Below are 24,461 nucleotides of genomic sequence, written 5' to 3' on the forward strand. Positions count from 1 at the left end.
ATCTACATGCCCACTGTCATTGCCCAGAAAACACACTCGACGAAGACCTTCCACTCCGGATCCGACGGCCAAAAGGGTTGGGTAGAGAAGGGGAAGTGTAGAGCATATGAGGAGACACCAGCAGGAGCCACAACTGTTGTGCCGGGGGAGATACATCGAGGTCTTTCGACAGGCTGTCGGCCCACGTGACTTGCCATTTTGGGACGCGGTTTCGATTGGGTCGTGCGGATGGCGCTTGCGCCAACAGGGAAGGGAAGGGAAGGTGGTGGATATGCATGTTGGAAATGTGATGAAGCGTCGGCAGTAGCCTCTTCAGCTTCGGACAGCAATACAATGACCAAGTATGTGTCGAAACAGCATATACGTTGGAGAACGGGCTCGACGATAGCCTCAACCGTCAAAATGCGCGGAGAAGAGAATTGAGAGTGAGGGGGGTGGTGTCTTGTAGAGGTGGACACGGTTTGCTGGCCTCCACGTGATGCATTCGCAACGCTGCACGATCGCCTGCGGGGGTGACTGACTTTAGGCCAAAAAGGCATCAAAGAAGACAATTGTCCGTGTGTGTAGGGCTGGGGACGGACGAAGGGTATGGAGAGGAATGGATTGCGCGTTGTGTGGCTTCCTTGCCAGTGAACGAGAATCGTCTCTCGAATCTTGAGGGTGTCGGCTATCTTTCGTAAAAAAACAAAAACGACATGTACAAACGTGCTTGTAATGTATCTGCCCATTCGTTGTCAGCTTTTAAATGCTTGTAGAGTAAAACCCAGTACATACTCGAGTATCTTTCCTTTGCGCGCTCCATAACCACATCATCATGTCTTCGCGACGACCGCCACATGTTGGCTGCAGGCTCGCCGCCTCAACACGATGTAGCGCAAGGCTAATGGTAGTTTCACGAGCAAAGTCGGCGTGAAATGGGGAGGAAGGAGAGGTTCGAGCGCCGAAGATGTGATTGAAGCTTGATATCCAGGGAGAAATCGTGAAGAATGGGCCTGTTGAGGAGTAGGAGAGGGAAAGAGCATTGTCGGGCTCGGAAAGCACTGGCAAAGGACGTTGGAAGTAATTGGGAGCTCGAATATAGCGCTAGCGACAGATAAACGAAGTATGTGTGGCAGAGTTGGTGTCGTGTCGACTGCGTGAATTAGTTAAGACTTTATCGTCGCTGCGAAGTCGCTGCACAGTACGATTTGGACCGCGTCAGGAAAGGAGAGCGGAGATTGAGTCCTAAGGCTGCATTGAGTCATTCGAAAGGCAAGAAAAACCAGGCCAACACACCAATAAGTGCCCGTAATGCACCAGGACCCATTTGTCGTTCCTCGTTTAGCTTTCCTCTCCCTCTCCATCCTTTCCTGCTGCAGCAGCGCTTCTTTCGTCTCCATCCACCGCGTGTTTTGAGCTGAAGAAGGCGTTGGGATAGGTGGCTTGACGACATGACCGCGCAAAGAGAAGAGGAGAAAGTGTGATGTCACGCCTTCTGCTTCAAGCTTGCTCTTCCTTTCGTTTCGCGAAGAAACAACACACAAGCGTTCCTAGTGCGGCTTCCCTCCACTTCTCTTCAAGCCAGCGCTAATACTCAACTTGCTCTCAAGCCCTTAGGCAACAACTCAAACGTGGCTCAGCTTCAAATCCGGGCCATAGACGACGACAACTTCCTGTTCTTGTTATGGAATCTGATATTGAATACAAGAGTACCCCTCGTTTAAGTGTTCTCCTTAATCCAACGCCTGGCGACTGCGATGCTGTCATCACGACAGTAAACGCAGAGGTGTCCTCACTCTGAATCATCGACTCATACTAGGCAACCAACGCCGCCGCTCGAGTGTCGTCTACAAACAACGCGTCAACACATATACACTCCCGCAGTCACAAAGCAACATACTATTATTCAGAATCGGGTTTACCAAGCGGGTATCCACCCCACTCTAGGCCAAAAAACGACTCCAGAAACAAGAACACCATTCGTCGTGTTGCCGCTGAGGAAGGACTGACGACGGACGTCGACTTGGAACTGGTTGATGAGACCATCATTCATGATTGAAATGTACGACCCCATGGTGCGTGCTGGTGGCAGAGAGCGCTGTTATATCGATTGCTTTAAGTCACAGCCAACTCCGTCTAATTTTGGTTTTGCCATCATGACAATTAAACCCAGGCCCAGAATTCGGAAGTAGCTCAAGCCTTCTGGCCATGCAAGAGCAGATGTGTCCCTGAATAGGGCTCCAACCATTTCCATTTGTAAATATTTACAAATGGTAATAAACATTTAAACACCCATTTATTTGTGAACATGGGCAAACATAAATTAAATACAAATAAATAGTTCAAATGGTTTTCACTCCAAACACACCCAAATCGATCTCAATAGTGTGGTTTAAGTATCTTTGAACCTTAGAAACATTTACACTCATTTTAGAACCAACATTCCATCACTACGAAGTTTATATTACAACTCCTCCTTAGCACTGAGCTGCATTTGATCTTTGAAAAAATTGGTGATATAATCAATAGGAAATATACTTTCCATTGAAAGGGACTATTGCAGCTTGAATGAACATATTTCTCATTGGTAGATGCATATAGGACATGAAAATTGACATGATATATGGCAAAATTTGTAAACAGACAGCTCAATTTTACTTGATGGGAAGAAACCATTTACAAATAGTTTTAAACATTTATTACTGTTTGTATTTGTGTTTCTATTTTATTTGAAAATTTCACAAACAGAAATAAAATAGTTGGAGCCCTATCCCTGAAAAATGATCAGTCCCACCCATTTGCGTAAGAAAAACCAAGGGGGTGTCACGTGTCAAAAAGTGACAACCGGGATGGTCGGTCGGTCCCCCCTCCGGACCCTTAAAAAAATTGTTTGGTTGAAACTTTTTGGCTGAAATGGTAAGTCAAAATTGTCTTAGGATGGGTTACAAGTACTGTTTGGTGCACTATACATCCATAATTAAGTATCAACAATCTCACAAGTGGTTATTTTTCAGTATCTCATCATCAGATGGAACATTGTGACTAATCAGACCATATGGGGATGGATATCTGTACTCTGGAGTGAGATTTGTAAGACAATGACTATATCAGGACTTTGTCTACAAGATATATATATAGCTAGAAGTCTATGTTTCTATTAATGTTCTTGGAAATTTTAGAGGACTGACTGAGTTTGATGCTATCAGATCACATGACTGTGTGAATTACCTTCCTAATATGGTGATGTCACATCACAGTCACGGTCGGTGGGTCCCCTGGAAGGGCTTAAACAAAAAGTCCAACGTATGTTCCGTTATTTTTTTTCTGATACCCCCTTGAGAAAAACCTTCGCCGACGTTTCTATTCCAATGGATTCATGTTGATTAGTTGTCTGTGTCTCACCGTCGTCTAGAAAGCGAGGGATCCACTTGACCCATTTGCACCACTAGGTCCTCGCTTTGCTTCTTCTCTTCTGTTCCTTGCATCAAGTATCAAGTATCAAGTGGCAGCTATCGTGGAGGGCCAGTATAAGTAAAAACAGCCATCTTCGCCAGCAAAACACCTACCATGGGCTCCTACACCTCCACCCTCAACGACACCAACAACATCCTCTACATCAAATACGCAGCCAACAGCGTCGGGCTCGGGATCGCAGCCGTCGTCAGCGGCCTGCTCGGCGTCGTGGCCCTCGTTGTAACGGGTGGTCTGATCGCCGTCGCACTCGTGCCTGCGGCTGCGTCGCTCACGCTGGGCACCGCGGGAATCACGCTGACGCTAAGCGGTGTCGCGCAAGTCTTCCTCCCCTTTGTGTGCAGTTCGCTGATCAATCACACAGCTTAGGCGCAATGGACCTAGCGGCCAGGGATGCAGGCTACCGGGCCGTCGCGCCCGGGAACACATACAAGTCAGGCAAGCTCACCTTGAGCCTCGTGCACCAGGCGGACGTCAAAATGGTCCAGAAGGTGAACGACAACACAATCACCATGTGGTCGGGGAGCTTCACGGTGTTCAGTGGCGCGACGGCGAAGTAAGCACTGACACGAATGGTGGAATCAGCTCACTCACGGTTGCGCCAGCTCGGTCAAGACATACAAGATGTCGCAGCAGCTCGGGAAGCTGGAAATGAAGCAGCTCATGTTCACGGACGCGAGCGACCAGACGACCACTGGCAGGTTTGCTCTCGCTGGACAGTTTGCCAACTTTTCGCTGGTGCAGTTTCCCCGACCAGAGTTCGGCGCGGCGGACTTGGGATTGCAATCTACATGTACCACATCAAAGCTGGTGGATTTGGATTGACGACACGTTCGATTGAGGGTATGTTGGAACCGCAGCCCAAGTATCGTTGACAGTGTAATTCCTGAAAGACTTGTCCCAAGGACCTTGAGAGAGATTCGCCCTTAAGTATCGTGTCAGCAAATTGGTTAGCCCGAGCGGCGGCACTGTTTCAGGCTGCGACATCGACGTAATGTGGTGGTCTGCGGCGAGAGGTCGTTGATCGTAGAATTAGTGCCTCCTCGCACGCCTTCAGATGGTGAATGTGGGACGAATGACAGCAAGTCGGAATGAGACAGAAGATACTATATATCAATGTCGTCTACAAATTCAGCAAGCAGACCTTCATGCGGGGTTAGAAATGACGTCTGGAGAGGCAATGAGCAGAGCCACATACGCTAATTCTATCCCTCAAGCGTTGTGGCCAACTTCCTTCCCAAAACTCCATCCCGCAACGCAAATCTTCCATCGCGCAACGACGCGCGCTCAAAATCCTGCCAAACAGCCCCCAAAATGGACGAATATATGCCCGCGCATGACGGGATACACGTTGTCGGCTGCGTATCGCTTTGAAGATGGCGGTGAAGTCGATTCCAGCCCCAGTGGTGTCACCGTCGAAAACGGTGTCGAGGAGGGCATTGCCGTGAATATTGTCGCCCAGAAAGAATTGGGCGGCACAAGGCAATGGTGCTGCACCACAAGATACACTCGATAGAGATGTATAAAGTGTAGGGGCAGCGTTGGAAGTCGTTTCGTGGCGGTGACGCGACACGCGTAACAGTCGGGAAAGAAGGGGACGATTCGCGTTGCTTGTGTGGGGTTATGTGGCCGCCGCAGACGCAGATGTGCTGAAACAGATGGCGTTGTTGTTTACGGAGGATGCTGTTTCAGCAGGGTTGTGAGGCCCTTGAAGACAGTCTCATGGGCGACTTGGAGACAAGCTTCGTCGGCGCGAAGATGGTCGTGGGGCCCTCGCTCTTGCACGCATTACTCAGACGGTGTGATACCCCGTCCGAGAAGTCTTCGTCGGTCCTAGTCGTTGCTGCCCAGACATACTAGCTCAAGCGGTATCTCCCTCGCGCTCAGGCTTCTACATGGCCTGCCGGCATGTTGGTTGAGTCTGGAGTAAGTCCTGCAACCCTCACATTGGTGAGTGTAGTCGACAGACAGTAAGACCACGCACCGTTTAGGCCGTTTTAGACGAGGCTTCCCTCTACCATCTCGCAGGCTCCTTCTCAGCCGTATGCGACGTCGAACATCGTTGTTGTCCAGTAATTAGCGGCGGGAGAGCAGAAAATGCTCGGGATAAGCGAGAGTGTGGCGCGTATCTGTTCTTCTTCACGCTAGAGAACGTGTTTCAGAGTATCTGCAACGCGAAAACGTCAGGAACGAGAAAAAGAAAAAGGTAGTGCTTTGGCGCACCAAATACAGTCATATCTCCTCACCCGCCAGCCCTCACGATGCTCCCCCATTTTCAGCGTCCGCGGTTATCGATTGCTGAGGCTGTCATGTCGGACAACTTGAAGTCAGAGGCGGCTGCTGCTTAAAGAACAAGGCAGTCGCAAGGTCATCGTGTAGCGGGCCTCCTGTTGCACCAAACTGCTTGCGGGGCTCCTGTGCGCTGAGGGCGCGGGCTTGCGCGCAGGGACAGGCGGGTTCTGGAGACTGGGATGGCAGAGCCGTGGAGGAGCGGAAGAAGATGCGTCACATCATGATGCCGATGATCGTCGTTCCTCCTTCTTCTTCTTGCCCACCACCGACGACCTACAAGGCGCGCTCGTACCGCTCTCGCTCTGCACGATGTAGCTGGGCGTTCAATCTTCGTCCGCCTTCCGGGCCTATATATCTCAAGTCCTCACGCTCCGAGTCTTGAATCTTAATCGACTTGCTGTTTAGCCTGTTCTCCCGACACCTCGATTACAGCGAGTACTTGCGCACCTCAGGCTGGCGCAGCGGTGCCGTTCCAAGACTCCGCAACTACCATCTGTCTTCGCCGCACTCTTCACAGCTCAAAATGCGAGCAAAATCATGGACGCAAACGGCTCACTGGCAGAACCGCCAGACGCGTGAAGGGAAGGACATCATTCGCGCGTTGTCTTCCCTTGGATATGGGGCCTTTGTTGGCCGATAAGTACGCTCTACATCGCGCGGGGATCCGGGAGCAGCTCTGGTCGTTATCTCTTCCTTGTGGTCAGTCTTTCCGCAAAATCGCCCAAGTTTGACGATATTACCTTGATTCCCAGTTTTAGCTCTTCATTGGCAGCGGGGAGCTGACATGGCTGGCTCGCGACGCATAGAGCCGAGGTGCTATCGTGTTTCCTCGTTGTCCTCCCCGCCTTCGCCATACTGAAGTCAATCCACAGGTCTTGGTGGACCCCCGCGATCCATACCCCTCGCTTTGAAGGTCTCCGTCCAGTATCCATGAACGTATGTGAGCAGACGGCACCGTTGGCTATAACAGCCCACGGGCATGCCTCCTCGTCGTTCCAAATGACAGGCTGCGGCTTGATTTGCTGAGCACTACCCCGTCGAATGCGCTGCGCCGGATGCAGGGGAGCGCGAAGGTGGTTATCCCAGCCGCGGGCGGAGAGGACCCTGTTGTCGATGACTCGGAGGGTAGCCCTTGTCGTCGTTACAGCCGATGCTAACACCGTTTTCCCAGAAAACCTTTGTGTTGCGCCAAAGCAGCTTTGCCCGTTGATGTCGGGGACGTCGGCGCTGGTTGTGCGAGTGAAGCCGCTCGATGGCAAAGTCGGTGTTCCCGCCCTTGAACAACGTGCCTTGTTGCTGATGCTCAAATCGGCGACGAGGAGGAATTGTCAAAACACCGCCACAGGCCGGAGGCTGGAGTTGGGCTGGAGCCAATTCAGACTTGATGAACTTGCGTGTCGGAAATGAATGAGCCCGGACTCAGGCGTGCTTCAGACACACGCGTTGCGTCCACACAGAAGGTAGGTATATAACCCCGCTGTCAACAAATGGCCCACCACTCGTCTCACCAAGCTTCCTACAGCATGTCCATCAACATCTCGCTCTGGGACCTCGATCTCGCCGACCTGCGTCCATGGCTCCGGCGTGCGCAACACTCTCCCCCGCCATCTCCGCGCTCTCTAACCATTCCGATCAGCCCTCGATCGCGCAGTCATCCGGACAGGAATGAAGCAGACGATCGACTTCTTCCACCGCCGCGTGCCCGACCTCGATGATCCACGCTGGCTGACGGTCGAACGGTCCGTACTCCCTGCCACATCGCGCGGTCGTGTCTAATGTGCGTTAGGCAAAACCTCTACGACGTGGGGCACGTCATCCAGCTGGAAGTCGCGGAGTGCAACGCGAAAAACTGGATTGCCACTGACAAACTCATCGTACAACTGTACGAGGAAAGATTCGTGGGCCTAGGGTTCAACGACGGGACGCCGTCACCGACAGGCGGCGAGGGCAACAACGAGCCTGAGGGCAGTGAAGGGCGCAGCAGCATTAGTGAGGACGACTTGGAGAAAGGCATGAGTGAGGGCAACGCCGAGGGCACGACTGACGGCCGAAGCGAGAGCGAGAGCCTGAGGGGAGGTTGTTCCGACTACATTTCAAGAGACGAGGCGCATTGATGATATGTGTGCGCTCCATAATATGTAGTACTTACTCCCCCCCCTTCGCATGTACTCAGAGTCGGACACAACTTGAATGCCTTCAACCTGATCGAATTGATTCGCAGATCGATTCCCCATTCAGATTCGCATACCCACACCCAGGGCTGCGGTGTCCACAAATGTACACGGTATATGAACGCGGCGCTGGACTCCGAGAGTCCTTCCGCCAATGCAGATGTCGTCCTTCCCAAAAATCCTCGTATCCTTCACCCACGACCAACGTAAGCAACACCCGCTCCACTTTCATTTTGTCTGATCCCCGCAGCACTGGACCTCGACATCGTGCGAACGCGCTGGCGGAACAGAATCAGCGCGTTCCACCTCCGCGTGCCCCCCAAACGATGTGCGCCGGACCGTGGCAAGACAGTGCGTCTCCCTATCGCGCACGGCAAGCGGCGCTGATATTGACCAGAGAAGGCCTCCTCGACGTAGAGCAGGTCATCGAGGCCGGCATCCTGCACTGCTACCGCCGCGGCATACCCGTCAACGAGGAAGACATCGTCGAAGCCTTCATCCAGAAGCTGATCAGTGTCGAGTGCGGCGAGAAAAATGGCAACACCAGTCATACGTCGACCATATACTCAGGGAAGGGGATTCAGACTGACCAGAAGGGTGATGGGGGGCAAGAGAAACAGCAAGAGTAAGGCCCGGAATGCGAAGAATTCGGCCAAAGAAAACAAGATGTTTGCGCTCTCGAATCACAATTGTGTACAGTTATATACTGCATTGCGGATCGTCAGCTCTATCGCCTCTTGGTCGGATTCGGTCGCTCCGATAGCCAGACTTCTCCTTCTGACAGAGCGTTAGCGAAAGGACAAGTATGAGCCGCAATGACTCACGCGTCCTGTCCACGATCGTCGCTCTCAACCTCAGAATCATGGGCCTTTGGAGAAGGGAGGGACACAGTCTCTACAACGGGCTGCCAGTGAACAGTTTTGTCAGTGACCGCCCTGGTGCTAGACATCAATATGCGCACCAGATACTACTCGCGAGCGCCTTTCCGGGTCGAATTTACACCTGTGTCGTCTTTGACTCGGGTTTCTCAGGAAGAGTCTTCTCGTGGCTTGAAGTCCCAACTGAGACGAGTATCTCAGCGTCAAGTTCGTAAAGAAAGATATGTAACTCACCAAGGCCAAGAAGCCGTATTCTCATTGGATACTCTTCGCGAACGCGACATCGACAGATACAACGACCGCGGGCGAGAATCGAGTAGGGCGTTATCTTCGCATCTCCGATTGAGCTGGGATGCAGGCCCACTCAATGATCCATCAGTAATGCTCGGCCGGGGAGGGAGAAAAGGAAAGACGTACATCGTTTTGGGCAACATTTCCGAGACCACGGTCCAAAAGTCGCCAGATGACAGGGAACCAGCAGAGCCCCCAGCGCTTTTCACAGCCTGAGACCGCTGTTATGTTTGTAGAGAGTTTGACAAGAGATTTCGCGGTTGGCGAATCGGGAAGAAAGGTGTGAATGACCGCGAGGGAAGTCGCATGGCAACGAGATCGGAAAAGTCTTCGTCGGGCACGAGCAGCCGGGAAAACGACCAATTCGCTCCACCCCCGGTCTTGAATAAGTGCACGGCGGCCTGGTAATGCAATGAAGTTAGTGGTCTAAAGAAGAGCCCAAGAGATAAGACACGGATACTAAAGCATCTTCACCCAGCATTCCGAGCACTCCACTATCCCCTGCTCCCCCGCTCGCATATCCCTAACTCCTTCGTCACGACTCGCCGCCTTGGCAAAGCGACATTTGCTTCGCCTGGGCCCTGTTCTTGTTGGAAGAGCCCATTCGCTGTCGGCGCTAGTTGTGTAAAGAATTTCAATCGGTATCTACAAAAGAAGCTGGATGAATGACGCACCAGGAAAGTTTTCCCCATCGAAGACGCGTTCCAATCGGCAGCTCCGCCAGGTTTGAGAGCGACAACAGACTAGAGTCGTTGTATGAGCTCCGAGTTACTACAGGCAAACATTCGTTAGCAGGAATACTAGTAGAACAGAGCAACACAAATACGCACCGTGGCATTTCGACCTTTATCGTTTCGCCCAAACCTGCAACAAGACCAGTCAGGTCGTCTTCCCCTGTTCTCCACAGTCCCGGTGAAGTATGCCTCCCGCTGACCCGTCGTTGTCTACCGCTTGTTCGTATGTTGTGTCAAAAAGAGAAGGTGCAGAAGTAGTAGTCGCGGGTTACGCCAATGTCGAGGAGGCCAGCGAGATACGTCAGGAGCATGCTGGAAGAGGAGGTGGGGAGTATCGTGGGCCCTTGAATACATATTACGAATGATTCGATGAGAGGGAGAAAAGGCAAGACTCACCGAGCCCCGCTACATCCACCAGTCACCAGCTAACCGCTCCATCCTTCCTCGGTATGCATGTGCGAATCCATCGTCATAGAGGCTGTTAGTCGAGCCCGGACTGGCCAGCGGTATTGCGCGCAGAGAGCGCCCGTACGACGCGAGGGCCGTTATCGACATGGGCGTTCGTTGGCAAGAAGAAACGGTCACATGCTCATCTTTTCGTTTCTCCACTACGACCTGCTTTCCTTCTTGCCGGCCATTGCTCAACCAGCGTTGTAGACGCCCATTCATCACCGCTCCGAGCCCTGAGGGACACTTTGCGGGCCATACATAATAAGTACGTCTTTGCCAGCGCGCTTCAAGTTCGTGAGCCTTCGTCAGTGAATCGTCACCTTCAAGTTTTGGCTCCCAAGCTCCGCTTTTGCTTACCGCAGGTCCAGCACCACCTTTTGCGAGCTAGCGGTTGCCGCACTGGCTGCTCCCAGACCTTTAAGACCGAAAAGAAAGACCTTGTGTTGAGTCTGATGCTTTTGGTCGACCGTCCATCACGGTATTCATGCTTACTCGTACTCAAGTGTAGGCAAGCATTAGCACTGGCACAATGCTCTCCTTCTAGATCTTCAAGCTTCAAGTTTGCATCTCTGCCTGCGGCCGCCCCGGAAGCCTACTCTTGGGACTTTCCGAGCTCCGACATCGCCCTCGTGGATGCGACTCGGAGGGAGAAAATGACGACGAACTGCCACGCAAGTGCCTTATTCGGCGGGTATACAGCTTGAAGCTTCCTTTACTGGATTGAAGAAGCTAGTTCAGTCACTACAGGCCATTTCACTCTTCAGTTTTTCTGTAGACCCGCCGACTCGATCCTCCGCTCGACAGTGCTACCATCTCTGAGCTCGGGAAAGAGGCAGAACTGGAACAAATCAGACGTCATTAACCACGAACTAGAAGAAGTACTCACGAAAAGCCTGATGCCAATACATGCCGCTTGCAACTTCAACACAGACGACAGTGACGACGCCGAGCAAGAACCACAACACAGCGGCGGCCCAAGTGTAGCGAATTCGTCCTCTTTCCGTCTCCATTTCTCCAGTTGCGAAGGATTCGGTTTCATCATCCGAGTCGTCGTAGATAGTGAAGAGGCTTGAAGAGCGGCTGTAGGTCACCTGCATTATCATAATGCTGTTAGCCCTTTGAATCTTTGATGGTGCAGAAAAAAGCGATACCAGGGACTTACCGACAATTGTGCCATCATGTCGTCCGACTCTGCGATGCTACTTGTGTCCGACTCGGGGTCCAAGACCGATTCCGAGTCGATGATTAGCCCATCTTCCGAGTTGGCTTCGTCGTCATTCACGTCTGGCTGTCGGCCTCATTAGTATGCCCACCACAAACAATCGAGACGAGCCACCTACCGAGCATAATCGCCACCCCCCTGTCACGATCTTGGAAGCGCCACCATCTCTAATTAAGTGCACCGATTGCGTGAGCACACCTCTGACAAACTTTGGCAACTAAACCGCGACACATACCCTGGGCATCATCTTCTCCCCCTGCCTGATCGTCTGCGCAAACCTGCGCTTCTCCTCCGCTGCACACAGGCAAAGTGAGCATTCCTGACTGCTCATCCTAGTAGGCGACAGTCGACCTACCAATCCATTTGTCACTTGCGGCAACAATCGTGCCTGGCGTGGTGTTGAAGTACAAGGAGTATTCCGGGTCGCCGCCAACTGCCTCATCCCAGAAGCGGACGAGCGGCTTATAAGAGGCTTTCAAGCTGCTGCTGGGCTCCCACCTAAGGTGTTCGTATTAAAGAACTGCGCTACCGAGGGAAATTGGGCGGCCTACGTATTCTCGCGGTCGTCGTAACCCGCCCACTGTACTCAGCGTTAGCTTCGAGTCCAGGTGCCATGGAATTTTGGAAAGGACGGTCTCACCTTGACATAGTATTCCTATCATATTTCAAGTTCCCGTTCAGCACTTCAAGTTCAACCACGCGTTATTCACAAAGAACGGCGCACCCATCGTGGATCCTGCATCGGCCTGAACTCCCATGGTGCACGCTTTACCTTGGTTACCGTCCGCCGCGCTCGCAGAACACATTCTGCCAACCAAGTGAGTACAAAATGATCAATATGCGTCAGCGAATACAACACTTGCCGACATAGCGCTCACGCTGGGTGTGGCCGCTGCCTCCAGCGGTGCCGGCCAGCCGCGAGATCGAGACACCACACAAGAGTGAACTGCGCGGCGACTTAGCGCCAGGCTTTCCCCTGCGGCGTCGCTTTTTAGGGCTAGGCATAGTGTCGAACTCGTCGTGTCCAGGTGGTGTCAGTGAGAGAGAGAGAGAGGAAAGGAGCGGGGAGAACACAGCCTGTGCAGAATATAAGCTTAGCCGCAGCCTAGGGATGCTTCTGATTAGCGATATGCTTTGTGTATTGCTTAGACTTTCCGCAGCTGGCCTGCCAATGGACAAAAGATTATGATTTATTGGTCGATATGTGGGAAATAGCGGTGAGACGAACTTGGAGAAGACAACGGAAAATGCATATATAAGTAATAATGACAGTAGTCGAGAGGGGAAGCTGCGGTAAGCTGACATCCAAGCCTGAAAAGCCCATTAGCAGGAATACGAAGGAGAAATTTAGATATGCACCTAGATGAGAAGACACTCAGTCGGCTTCTCGTTTTCGCGCCACCCCAACTCATTGTATGCTGTCGCAGAATATAGGGACGGGCTTCGGGATAAGCTGAAGAGCTTCTTCAATAACCGCCATACTACGCTGAAAGTACACGTACCGATATAACGCTTGAGTGCCTGTCCATATTCATGTCTGGTGTGGCCGATTGCGGTCCTCCAGGAATTTCTTTCCTCGCTTGAAAGCCAGACGGCGGGTGTGATCGAGTGAAAACCGACCCAGCATGGACTACACGATGTCGCACACCTGCATTGACAAAAGCGGTCGCGACAGGCGTGGTTGGTCGTCGAGGGAATGGGGAGGAAAAGGACGACATATGGGCAAGGAGAAAGTTGGCGGTCGAGAAGGCGACATAGTCTTGACGACGGCGGGAAAGGACAACGATGGCTAGAGCCGACTTTTGAGTCCAGAGAAAGCATGGCGAGGGATGTGGAGAAGGAAGACGCACCTTCAGCCAAGAACTCCGCTCTCAAAAAACCCTCCTGCACTCTGCGCCAACCCCTCTTATAGCCCGTTCTAGCAGTGCTGAGGAGTCTGTATTGGTGTTTGGTGGCGTACCCGCTCGCCGTGGAGACGCTTCAGTCGTCGGAAATGGTAGATTTTGACTCCTAGCTCGAAAAGTTTGACACTATCTATAAGTGACTGAGAACGGCACGAAAAATGGAGTACAGGGAAGCTTACCACGTCTGGAGTCGCTGCCAGCTGGGAGCTGTGGCGTCTCGCAGGCGACGACATTCCAGGTGGTCGTCGTGGTCAGGAAGAAAGCGGCGTCATGCTGATGAGTCAGCACTTCCCCTTGCTTCCCGACGCACGATTGGCAAGCTTTACACCCTCTGCGCTTGCTTCAAACACACGAGCAATGAACTTTACGCTTGCAAGCAATGCCCCTGCCACTAGACACCGACCACTTGGCATTCCTGGTCAAATTTTCAAGCCAAGGAGTCAATTGGTAGTATTTGGTACATGTAGCGTCAAAATCTCGATTGTCTAGACTTTAGCGTCCTCGGAACCGGGCATTGTCATCAACTGCGCCCTTGCTCCTTCCCGACATAAGATGCCGGATTCCCCTTTGGGGCCAGACAATGGTTGTTCTTGATCCACCCTGCGCTCGCTGCTGCACGCAAACGCCAACAACTTGACCATGAATCGAGTCGCAACTGCGTAAGTATTGTACAGTGGCGCTGGAGAGGCTCGGAACATGAGCAGTATGTCATTTAAAAAGCAGTACGATAATATTTAACCGCAACCAGTATTAGAATCATCCGCAGTGTTTTGATTACGACCATATGTGATATTTGGGAAAGTCTTCAAAGTCGTGTAGGATTTTTACATCGGCCACACTTGAAACTTCTTCGAGTTCCTCCAGCGTCGAAGACAATTCATTCTCTGGGGCCCAGCTGACGACAACATGGACCCGGGGACGTGGGCCCGGGGCCAGGGCGCGCATTTCCAGCCACTCCTGCACCATTTTGAAGTAAAAGACGAAATCACGCGACAGCCCATGAATGTGGAGATGCTCCAAGGCGGGCAAGACTCCCTCAGAGGTCTCATCCTCAATACCAACACATCTGTAAAAGTCCGCCTCTGCATCCAACATGCCCCCGCCCATATGAGCCCCACTTTGGGGCCACATATCCAATGCTTAACCGCCGAGCTGCTGGGAATAGCAACAGGAAGTCGCCTGTACTGAGCTTTTTCCAGCCACCGTATTCAACACCGAGGAGCGAAATGTGTTCGACATTGCACCGGGAGCGTTTGATGAGGCGACGGAAGATGTTCTGCGACTCTTCGTCCAGTTCCAGCGCAAGCGTGAGGGCATGCAGTGCTGGAACACGGATGTGGTTCAGGATTTCTAACGGGCGGCGCATAGCCATCGCAGCGTAAACTACCAAGGTAGTCCAGTGCCAATGGCTTGGCGGGTGGCGTGAATGGCGTCGGACCAGTGGCTAGATGGGTGTTGTTGCTGTCGCGTCCGAGATGGTTGGGATTTATAAGTGTCAGCTCGGCCAGGCACTGTGTGGCGGTGAGAATCTGCATTGTCTCCTGCAGACTCCATTGGCGTATGCTGAGAACCGTAAGCGTAGAGAGGGATGCAATGCTCAGCATGGAGAGGTTCGGTGCCGTAGCCCGGCGAGGCTCTACTTCTGTTATTAACACATGACGCAGTTTAGGACAGTCGTTGAAGACAGACAACGGAGTGTCAGGGTGGGATTCTGGAGGCTGAAAGAAGACGTCTCTGAGAGACAGGTTTTCTAGTGCTACCAGAGGCAGGTCTGGAGCTAGTGGAAGCTGAACTATCATCTGAGGACTGAAAGAGGAAAACCGGATGGCAGAGACAGACATGCAAACGGTTTGCCACCGTGCAGCATGGAGCACAAACGCGGCCATAACAGCATTGTTGGAGGGATGGTCTTTCTGTTGTCGAAAGCGGACCGAGATGTCCATAGGAAGACTGCGCGAGTTGCGTAGCCAGAGTGCAAGAAGTTCTCCAGGCTGACAAAAGAATCGGCAGTCGAGGACTATTCGTGTCCAAAGCCTTGCCTTCGAGTGTGCTATGTGCCGCCCACGCGCCGGCATACACCGCTAATGCTGAGAAGAAACTCTACGAGCTCAGTATCGTCAGGTGGCACCGATGCCACTCCCCAGCTGAAGATTTCGCCTGTGATTTCTGGGGGGAGGGTGAGGACGGGGTAGGCGAAATTGGCGAGCTGCGCTTCCAGACGTCGAATCTGGGCTCTAAGATTCGACCTGGCGGTGTATAGCACTTTGAGATGTCTGCGAATTTCAGTGGGAGTACTAGTCATGGTACAAGTTGACAACGTTAGTAACGGGTGTGACCTTCTTCCTCTTGACTTCGACATACTGATGACTACCGACACAGAACCACTGAACAGACGACAGAACAACAAGCATAGCGTGCAGGGAAGGATTAGAGGGTCCAAAGCTGGATATGTGGCATGGTTGTGGTGCGTGGATACCATTCTTGGAGTGTTTCTCAAATTAACGACGCTCAAATGCTAGCATCGCGGCCTGGTGCTGATGTAACGGAATACCTGGCCATCCTTCTGCTCTGTCCCGGTCTGTCGACATGCACGAGATAGCTGGCGGAGCAGTTGCTGTGGGGTTGAATTCTTGTGGGCTTGGATGGTGTCAGCGCAGCAAGGAGTCGACCCAGCAACGGAGGGGCACCGCTGCTCTTCTCTGTCGCTCGCGTCAACGATTTTCCATCGAATGGAAACAAAACGGGAGCCTCTCATAGCGTTTTCTACCCGCATATCCACTCCAGCACCACGAGAACCCCAAGCGCCCCCATTTCGCGGGCGCCTACGACTTCTAGATCCACTCGCACAACTTCCCTATCCCTACAGCACCCGCAGCTTGTCTGACAGTAGCGTATTCCGCACTAGACGGCTCAGACTACTTATTCTGCGAAAGTCTTCAAAAGACATTTGCCGAACGCACCCCAGCCCAGCGAAACATGCTCACAACCTCCACATAAACCTGCCCCGATGTCTCCACTTCCATACTATCAACTTTCGACCTCCATTTCCCGACCACATCCGCTTTGTCGCCTCGCTTTCCCCACCATGTCACGTCGGTCACTGTCACGCTTTCGTGCGTGATTTGGCGGACTCATAACTCCCGCCACACACCAGTTGGGGCCTAATCAACCAGACCTCCGTCTTCGCGGACATCTAATGCTCCTACCCAATTCTTGCTGCCCGCGTTTTCGCCTGCGAAGGCTGTCGTCGGACACGATCTTGCGAACGATTCTTTCACCCCCACACTTGGCTTTTGTGCCACAGTAATCAATATACGCGGCGGCGGAGCTTTATCTCGTGCAAGCGCACAGCCCAATCATCATACTCCTGCCATTCATCGATCCAGAAATGGCGGGAGAATTGTGCGCGGGAGCTATCTGGGTTCCATTCTTCCCTATTGTGGTCATCCCCCTTTTTTCACGCGGGTTTATCGCTTCTTCGGGGCCTCGACTGTATCGATTGCGGTACTAACCTGCTGTTTAGCAAGCGTGGGCTGCACTGACATGGTATTATTGTCGGTCGCAGTCGCGTATCGTCGATGGGTTTGACGCTATATGGTGAGTATCGTATGCTCGGGCATTGTGTTGATTCCCAAAGCAGTGCTAGAGCTACAATTATACCTCCACTTGGGCGTCGCTCTCCCCGTATGTAAGTATATTTTCCTCCCGCGGAGTAAAACGATGTTGACAGACATTCGCTTAGGTATTGCTGTTGCCCTCCTAGCCATGAATCTATGCCCGGCTAGTCCGATTTAGGGCGAAAATGAAATGCGATGGTTGCCCGCCCCTGCCAGTATCCGGAGGTATTGCAACAGTCTTGGGTGCTAAGTTGTGGTTGGCCGCGGCGTCGAGGAACAAATTGGCAGACTGCGCGCGGAAGCTGAGCTTTTTTAACGACGAAACACTCTTCAGCAAATTAGCTCGCATTGCGGCGCTGGATTTCAACACGCGGGAGCAAGGGAGGGAGGGCGTTGCTTTGAGCTCTCCAAAATGACGGGTTACCCTCCCGCTTGTGGCGTCCCAGCTCTGGATAAATACCTGGCTGCTTCGCTGTTATCCCTTCAGTTCCTCACCGACAACCTGAACCCATTCAGTGGGTCAATAACTTCTAGCTTCCGTCTTACTGACCTCCGTTGTAGAACCAACACTCAATATGCAATTCACCACCCTCAGGCTCTTCACTTTCATCCTGCTCGCTGCAGCAACTAACGCCGCCATCACGCTCAAGTGGCACGACGGCGCAGACTGCACGGGCACGCTCAAGGCCACGAGCCCCGGCGCCAAGGCGGGCGAGTGCATCTCCCTCACCAAGGGTGGCAGCGCGCGGAGCATCTCGTGGGACGGCAACACCAACGGGGTCGAGCTCGAGTTCTTCGAGTCTGGCGGCAAGCACGACCACTGCACCAACGGCTTCCAGGCCAGCAGCAAGAAGAAGTCAGGCTGCTCCAACGCGCCTGCTGGGTGAGTGCTTCGGCTCTCTGTGACGACGCAGCAATTGACGGTGTTTGCTAGCTTCAACTGGGAGAGTGTCCGCCTCGTTTAAAGAATTCGATGCTCGAGATCTACGAAGTGTATTAGTAGTAGTTCCGAAATCAGTGAAGACGGATAGTCGTTGATTATGCGCAAGTGCACAGACTGATGTCCTATAACTAACTGCAAGGCTGAGGAAGGGAAAAGAGAACGGTTGTATATTGGCACGGTAATTGGTCGGCGATGACAATGTACAGGCATCGTGAAATATCTGGTATGGGAAAGCCATGGTAGGGAAGCGGGACGTAATGAGTCGTGAAGCGACCGGCTGGCCCCCTCCCTCTCAACCATTCCCGAGCATAAGTCATCTCTAAGGCCCGCTCGCAATCAAGCCAAAGAGTGACTCCCATTCCACATAGCAGCAACATCGGGGAGACCGTGATACAGACCCTCCAACTGCACGACATTCGCCGACGAGCCAGACATATCAGGTGAGTCTGCGCCTCCTTGCTGTTTCAAGTGCGACTGATCCAGTGACCAGACGGGGGCGACTCGGAGAAGCCCGCCAGCCGCAATCCAGCACAGAGAATCCGCATGCCAATTGGTCCGTGAACGAGAACTTCAAGTTGTCAACACTTTTCTCAGGCTCTCGTTCCGGTTACACAGACTACATGTCTTTCTCAGCATCCTCCAATTGCGTCAAGCACGTTGATTGTGCGTGCGTACCTGAGGCTACCTCATGTTGCTGGCCAATTGCTAGCGCTTACCGTTGCCCAATCCAAAGTAGCCTCCGAGTCGGAGTGAATAAACTGGAGTTTCAATCGATCTGTAACTCATCGAAACACGGGCCGACTGTCATTCAGCCCGAGATGAAGAGGGCATGCTTCGCACACTACACATGAGGAGAAAGGTACTTGAACCTGGTGTTGCACACGTCTCCTCAAATCGACGCTACCTGCAAACTTGAATGGCCCTCAATATATCGCTACAGGAGTATGCACGCTACCAAATATCATGGCTGCGATGGGAACGTAAGGACGCATACTCGCGAACCGTTCTTCTTGACCTCTGACCACCGCCGGCGCAGCCCTGGATCGTGAAATAATCAGAAGAAAGATGGACTACACCATCGATTTTTTCCGCGAATGCATACCCGACAACCGACGCTGGGCGGAGGTAGAAAGGTGTGTGTGCCTACATATTCCTAGTCGCTGAGCGGCCCTAATTTATGCTAGACAAGGCCTCTACGACGTAGAAAATGTCATCCGACTCTGCGTAGACAGATGCAATGCAAACGGTTGGCTTGCCGGCGAAGATGTCATCGGAGAGCTGTTTGAGCAAGAGCTGATACACCTGGGGCTCGGCGTGCAGAATCCAGCCGACAGAGAAGATGACATGGGCAAGAACACTGAGGGCAATGAAGGTAGCCAAACCGAGGGCAGCAGTGGCGGCGAGGACGAGAATAAGTTCAAGGGCGAGAGCAAGACCGACGGTGAAAGCGAGAGCGAGAGCCTTACGGGAGGTTTTGCAGAGTATATATCGAGGGAAGATGCGCATTAAAAACCAGATACTAAGTAGTTCACTCCCGAATACTTCGTGAAGTAATTGATGTCAAAGCGCTTGCGTGTCATGTAAGAAGCTGTCCTCGATAGCAACGAGACTTGAAGCAGAAGATAATTGAAGGCCAGTATAATCTTCGACGTTGCCCATTGAGTTGTTGGTTGAGGCTGAAAAGCCAAAGCGAGTAACAAGTGTGACCTCCTTCCTCTTGACTTCCATATGCCATCTCGCACACACGGCCACACACGAGCGGGAGCGTATACAACGGCAGATGAGAGGGCTTAAAGACGGATATGTGGCACGGTCACGGTCATGGTGCGCGCATACGTTCTCGGAGAGTGCTTCTCAAATTGACGATCCTCAATTGCTAGTTTCGTTGCCTGCTGCAATGAAATACTTGGCCATACTTCGTCTCGTTGACCGTCTGCCGCGATATTCAAACGAGCTGGAGGAGCTGGTGCTGTGGGTGGCCATGGGGTTATGCACGAAGGTCGGCTGAATCGAAAAACCTGCCAACGGAGGCTGGTACAGCTGCTCTTCTCCATCGCTCAACCCAACTATTTCGTTTCAAATGAAACCATCTCGTCTCAAATGAAGACAGAACTGGAGTCGCTCGTGGCGATTTCATGAGCAATTCCGCACCAGCCCACAAGCACACTCATTTTGCTGGCGCCGACGCCTTCTGAACACCCTGTATCCTTCCGCCCGACAGCCTTCTAATCCCCAAACGCCTTCGGCCCGTCCAACAGCACCATATTCCGCACTCGAACGCCGGGACTCGTATTCTGCGAAAGCTCTCAACGCCGATTTACTGAACGTACCCCAGCCCAGCAAAGCATGCCCATAACCCTCATCTCACATTGTCCTGACGCCTTCCCTTCCCCATTACCAACTTCCGACTTCGATTTTCTGCCCACGACCGCTTTTTTCCCTTGCTTTCCCGGCCATGTCACGTCTCGGTCACCATCACGCTTTCGTCCTCGATTTGGCCGACTCATAACTCCGGCCACACACTAGTTGGGGCCTAATCGACCAGGCCTCCGTCTGCGCGGACCTCTCGCGCCTCTAGCCAATTCTTTCTGCCCGTGGTTTTGCCCGGGAAGGTCGTCGCTCGACACGATCTCGCGAATGATTCTTTCACCCCCACACTCGCCTTTTGTGCCTCAGTAATCGTCATACGCGGCGGCGGAGCTTGATCTTGAGCAAGGATATAACCCACTCGTCATATTCCTGCCGTTTATGGAGCCAGAAACGGCGGGAGAATAATGGGTGAAGGCTATCTGGGTCCTCCGTATTGGCCATCCTCCCCGAGCGAGTTTATCGCTTTCTCAAGGCCTCGACCGTGGCAATGGCGGTATGTGGCTCTTATCCAGCATGTGCGTAGCCCACACTGGCATCGTATAATGACAGAGTCCATTTGTCGTTATCAGCGGGTGGGCAGGCGCGACTTTGGGAAAGATGGGCCCAGTCGATGGGTTTTTGCGCTGGCTGGTGTGTCTTGTTCTTCCTACTCTATGCTGCGCTGACATACTTTTCGCTTAGAATGCCTGTGTGTGTGCATGATATGATAGCGCTTTTTTGTGCTTTTTAGAGCGTCAATATATGATAGTCTACACGACTTTGAAAGTTCGACCTCTGAGAACACGGGGATCATTTCTACACCATCCGACAAGATCGAGTTGATTCAAGCTAATGCGACACTCGCTTGAAATCTGGTTGCTACTTCGACATTTCCATTGAATGACAAGACTAACAGCGGGTCCACGAGGGCTGACGGCTGCGAAACGACTTGGTATATGACTTCATATCGACTGGGAGGCGCTACAGTAATCGACACGCCGATTGGGCTAATTCCGATCAAGTGGGAGGCAGCTGAGCGTGCTTCGCGCATGGTGTCCCCAAACACAGACACGCTGTCTCTTCCCCGTGGATAGACAACACTTAAGTTTACGCTCTACTGCTTTCCAGTAACTGCCAGTCCCAGAAGATGGACGTCGTGAAAGTAGTCCTACGCGCCTTGGGCATCGAGCTACAGGACAATAGTAAGCAACCCTCCCATATTCTCCTGATATTGCTGAAGACTGCTGTAGTCGACCGCGAAGCGGTGGCGAAACGCATGGAGAACTTGATTGACGACTTCCTCCTCCGAGTGCCCCCCGGAGACGAGCGGCGGAAGGAGGCGAAGCGGTGCGTGCCGCCGATTTGGATTTGGGGCACGCGAAAGACTGAACTCACGGTAGTCAAGGCCTCCTGAGCATGAACCACGTTATCAACACCGGAGTTGCATATTGCCACGAACAGGGCATCCGTGTCAGCGTGGACGGCATCATGGAGGCATACATCAACAATCTGGGCGACGTCGAGACGCCCAACCCTCATCTCACCGATCGCAGGAGCTTGGACTCGGATTTCTTGGACAGCGACCCAAACGACTTGGAGTACAAAGTCGATAACCGGTATTGCTTCCACAGCGAGGACGAAGAAGGCAATAACAGCGCCAGTGATGGCGAGGACACTGAGCTTGAGAATGAGAGCAAAAGCAAAGACAAGAAGAATATTAATCACCCGAGTCGGGGTAGAAGCAGCTTGAAGGGCAAAAAAAAGGATGCCATTGGGAATGAGGGAAACTAGACAAAGCAACAGATTCGTCTCTGCCCATAACTGCCAACCGTCCGCACGAGCACTAGCTCTTATGCACAAAGTCAAGTGAAGTTGGCTAAAGAGCTTGTTCAGTAACGACCATAGCAAACAGCAGAAGCGCGCACAATTATAACCAGTACTCGTTAAGTCTAAGCTCTACCGAGTGGTCTGCTTGCAAATGTGAGCAAAGAAGTAGCAACGCAGTCTCAGATGCGCGAGACTTGTGGTCGTGAAAATGTGAAGGGAATCTGAGCTTGTCGCCAATCATAGCTGAGAAAAACACGAGTAAGCCCATCGTCAAGCTGGCGATGAGAAACAAAAAGACTCACCGTGGATACAAAATACTCGCCTGTAAACCAGATACGCCAATGACTGCGAAGAGCAATTGGCACAACGGTCTGCGACTGTCCAGCCCATTGAAGAAGATACTGTCGCCTTTCCCGAGACGTCTCGTTGACAAACGCGCACCGCGCCTGCTCGCTGACCATTTTCTGGCGACAGACACCGATTTCCAGCCCCAAACGACCCCAGATGAGCGACGCAAGACCAGAATCTTGATAGCTATGCCGTATAGTGGAGGAGGAGATGCTCGGCATGACAAGAGGCATATTATCGAGGCCGTGTCGCTGTAAGGAAAGCGATGTTCTTGATTCCAGCACAAGTGGCGACATCGTAGAAAACAGTGTCGACAAGGGCGTTCCCGTTTAAAATGGGGTCCCAAAAGAATTGGGGGGAATTTGGAGGCCTGTAAAGTGCCACGAGATACGGTCCATAGAGCCGTATGTAGTGCAGAAACGGACGGGCAAAGTCGTTTCGCAGGTGTGATTTGACGAGGGTGACTTTTGGGAAGAAGGCGATGACGAGCGCCGCTGGTGTGAGCGCTAGCTATGGGTATTTCATTTTGTATGTTGCTGTTGTTGATATAGATGGGGTAAGATGTCGCGTTCGTGGAAGAATTATGGCGGTGTCGGCGCCACAGAAGAATGCTCCAGCAATGGTGTCGCTTGAGGGTCTTGCGGTCTGTACTGCCTCCTTGCTGGCCAAGGAAGTAGATTAGTGCTATTCCTTGCCGTCAAGACCGCAAGACCAACCTAGCACCAACGGCTTCATCCTCGTCGTCCTTTACCGCTTGCGCCGCGACACGCGGGTCGACCTGCAAAAGAACCCTTAACGGACAAAGTGAAAGCTATAGCAAAGCCACGCAGCAGATCCACAGGGAGACATGGTGCACGTCTTCCGGTATTGCAGCTTAGCCTATTGTACTGGTAGGTACACAGATGCGAGAACGGGGACAATGTGGGGAGGTAAGGCGTAAATCGAATGGATAGATGAAAGCCTGCAGCGCAGACGATTGAGAATACCGTACTTTGGCAACAAATTCGTGAATAGGTGATTTCGCACCTCTTTCAGCTGCGGAAAGAGTAAACATTCCTGGAAATCAATGAGCGACACAGACAATGCCGACAAACAACTAACTCTATAGCCAAATTCGCGTGCATGGCTCTCCTGTTCTCCCTATCCAGCCTTTCGATACGATGTCATATCTATGGTCGACAAATGGGGGCAAAACAGTCAAGTCAGAGGGACTCTGATGTTGAATAGAGCGGTACACACCTCTCTCTTATCCACAGAGCTACATGATATACCGCCGCTGGCCCTCCCCGTTCGACAAACAACAGACATGCCGTCCAGATAGACGCCGCCATAAACGCTCGAAACGGCGGCCTTCTGCATGGAATGGCGGGGTAGAGAGAATGGAGTAGTCGTAGGCTGGTACGGGGAAGGAAGAGATATAGTCGATAGGGCTGTAGAGCTTGCGTACGTCGCAATACTTCGACATCTTTCGCGGGGAAGTCTCTCACGTGACTTCCATTTTAGGACGCGGCCATGTGGATAGGCGGGAAGGGAGGGAACTAGACGCGGGAGATGGTATGCGTGGTAGCTTAACGTCGTCCCCGAGGTTTTGATAGTCCCTTTGAGGGCGTACAAGCTGTCGGCAAATATAGGCACCAGATCGAGCAGAAGAGTGGCAGTCGCTGGTCTGGTTATGATTGTCGTCTTGTCCGGTGCTCCTTTGGTACCAGGAAACGCGGTGGGTGGCAAGAAATGTGCTGCTTTCGGACATGATAGACTCCGGGGTCGACTGGACAGCAATGTCGCGTTGGGGAGAACAAACCACAAGTACGTGGTGGTCGCATTGTCGGAGATGACGGTGCCTGGATGCGGGAGGAGCGTTGCCCGGGGACTGTGTTGTAAGGACGGAGTAAGAAGAGGTGGTGGAAGGTTTTGGAGTCGTCGAAAACGAAGGCGGCGGCGACTGGATAGCAGCATCAAGCGATAAGTTATAGGCAGGCGGGAGC

At 52.5% G+C, this 24,461-nt stretch overlaps 2 protein-coding genes across 2 annotated transcripts; one reads left to right on the forward strand and one right to left on the reverse strand.

The window, feature by feature from the left end:
- Positions 1 to 7,145: 7,145 nt before the first annotated feature.
- MIND_00001200 (uncharacterized protein) lies at positions 7,146 to 7,856 on the forward strand (the record flags this gene model as incomplete). The annotated part of the gene is made up of 4 exons (XM_037356988.1): positions 7,146 to 7,206; positions 7,255 to 7,326; positions 7,379 to 7,481; positions 7,529 to 7,856. The coding sequence occupies 4 exons, from the start codon at positions 7,146 to 7,148 to the stop codon at positions 7,854 to 7,856; spliced, it is 564 nt and encodes a 187-aa protein (XP_037224898.1).
- A 14,509-nt stretch (positions 7,857 to 22,365) lies between these two features.
- On the reverse strand, positions 22,366 to 22,790 carry MIND_00001300 (uncharacterized protein; the record flags this gene model as incomplete). The annotated part of the gene is made up of 2 exons (XM_037356989.1): positions 22,431 to 22,790; positions 22,366 to 22,371 (listed from the first exon to the last, which is right to left on the reverse strand). The coding sequence occupies exons 1-2, from the start codon at positions 22,770 to 22,772 to the stop codon at positions 22,366 to 22,368; spliced, it is 348 nt and encodes a 115-aa protein (XP_037224899.1). The 5' UTR covers positions 22,773 to 22,790.
- Positions 22,791 to 24,461: the final 1,671 nt, after the last annotated feature.

Source organism: Mycena indigotica (genome assembly GCF_014461135.1).
Source record: "Mycena indigotica strain 171206Taipei chromosome Unknown Mind.scaff0001, whole genome shotgun sequence".
NCBI classification, from domain to species: domain Eukaryota; kingdom Fungi; phylum Basidiomycota; class Agaricomycetes; order Agaricales; family Mycenaceae; genus Mycena; species Mycena indigotica.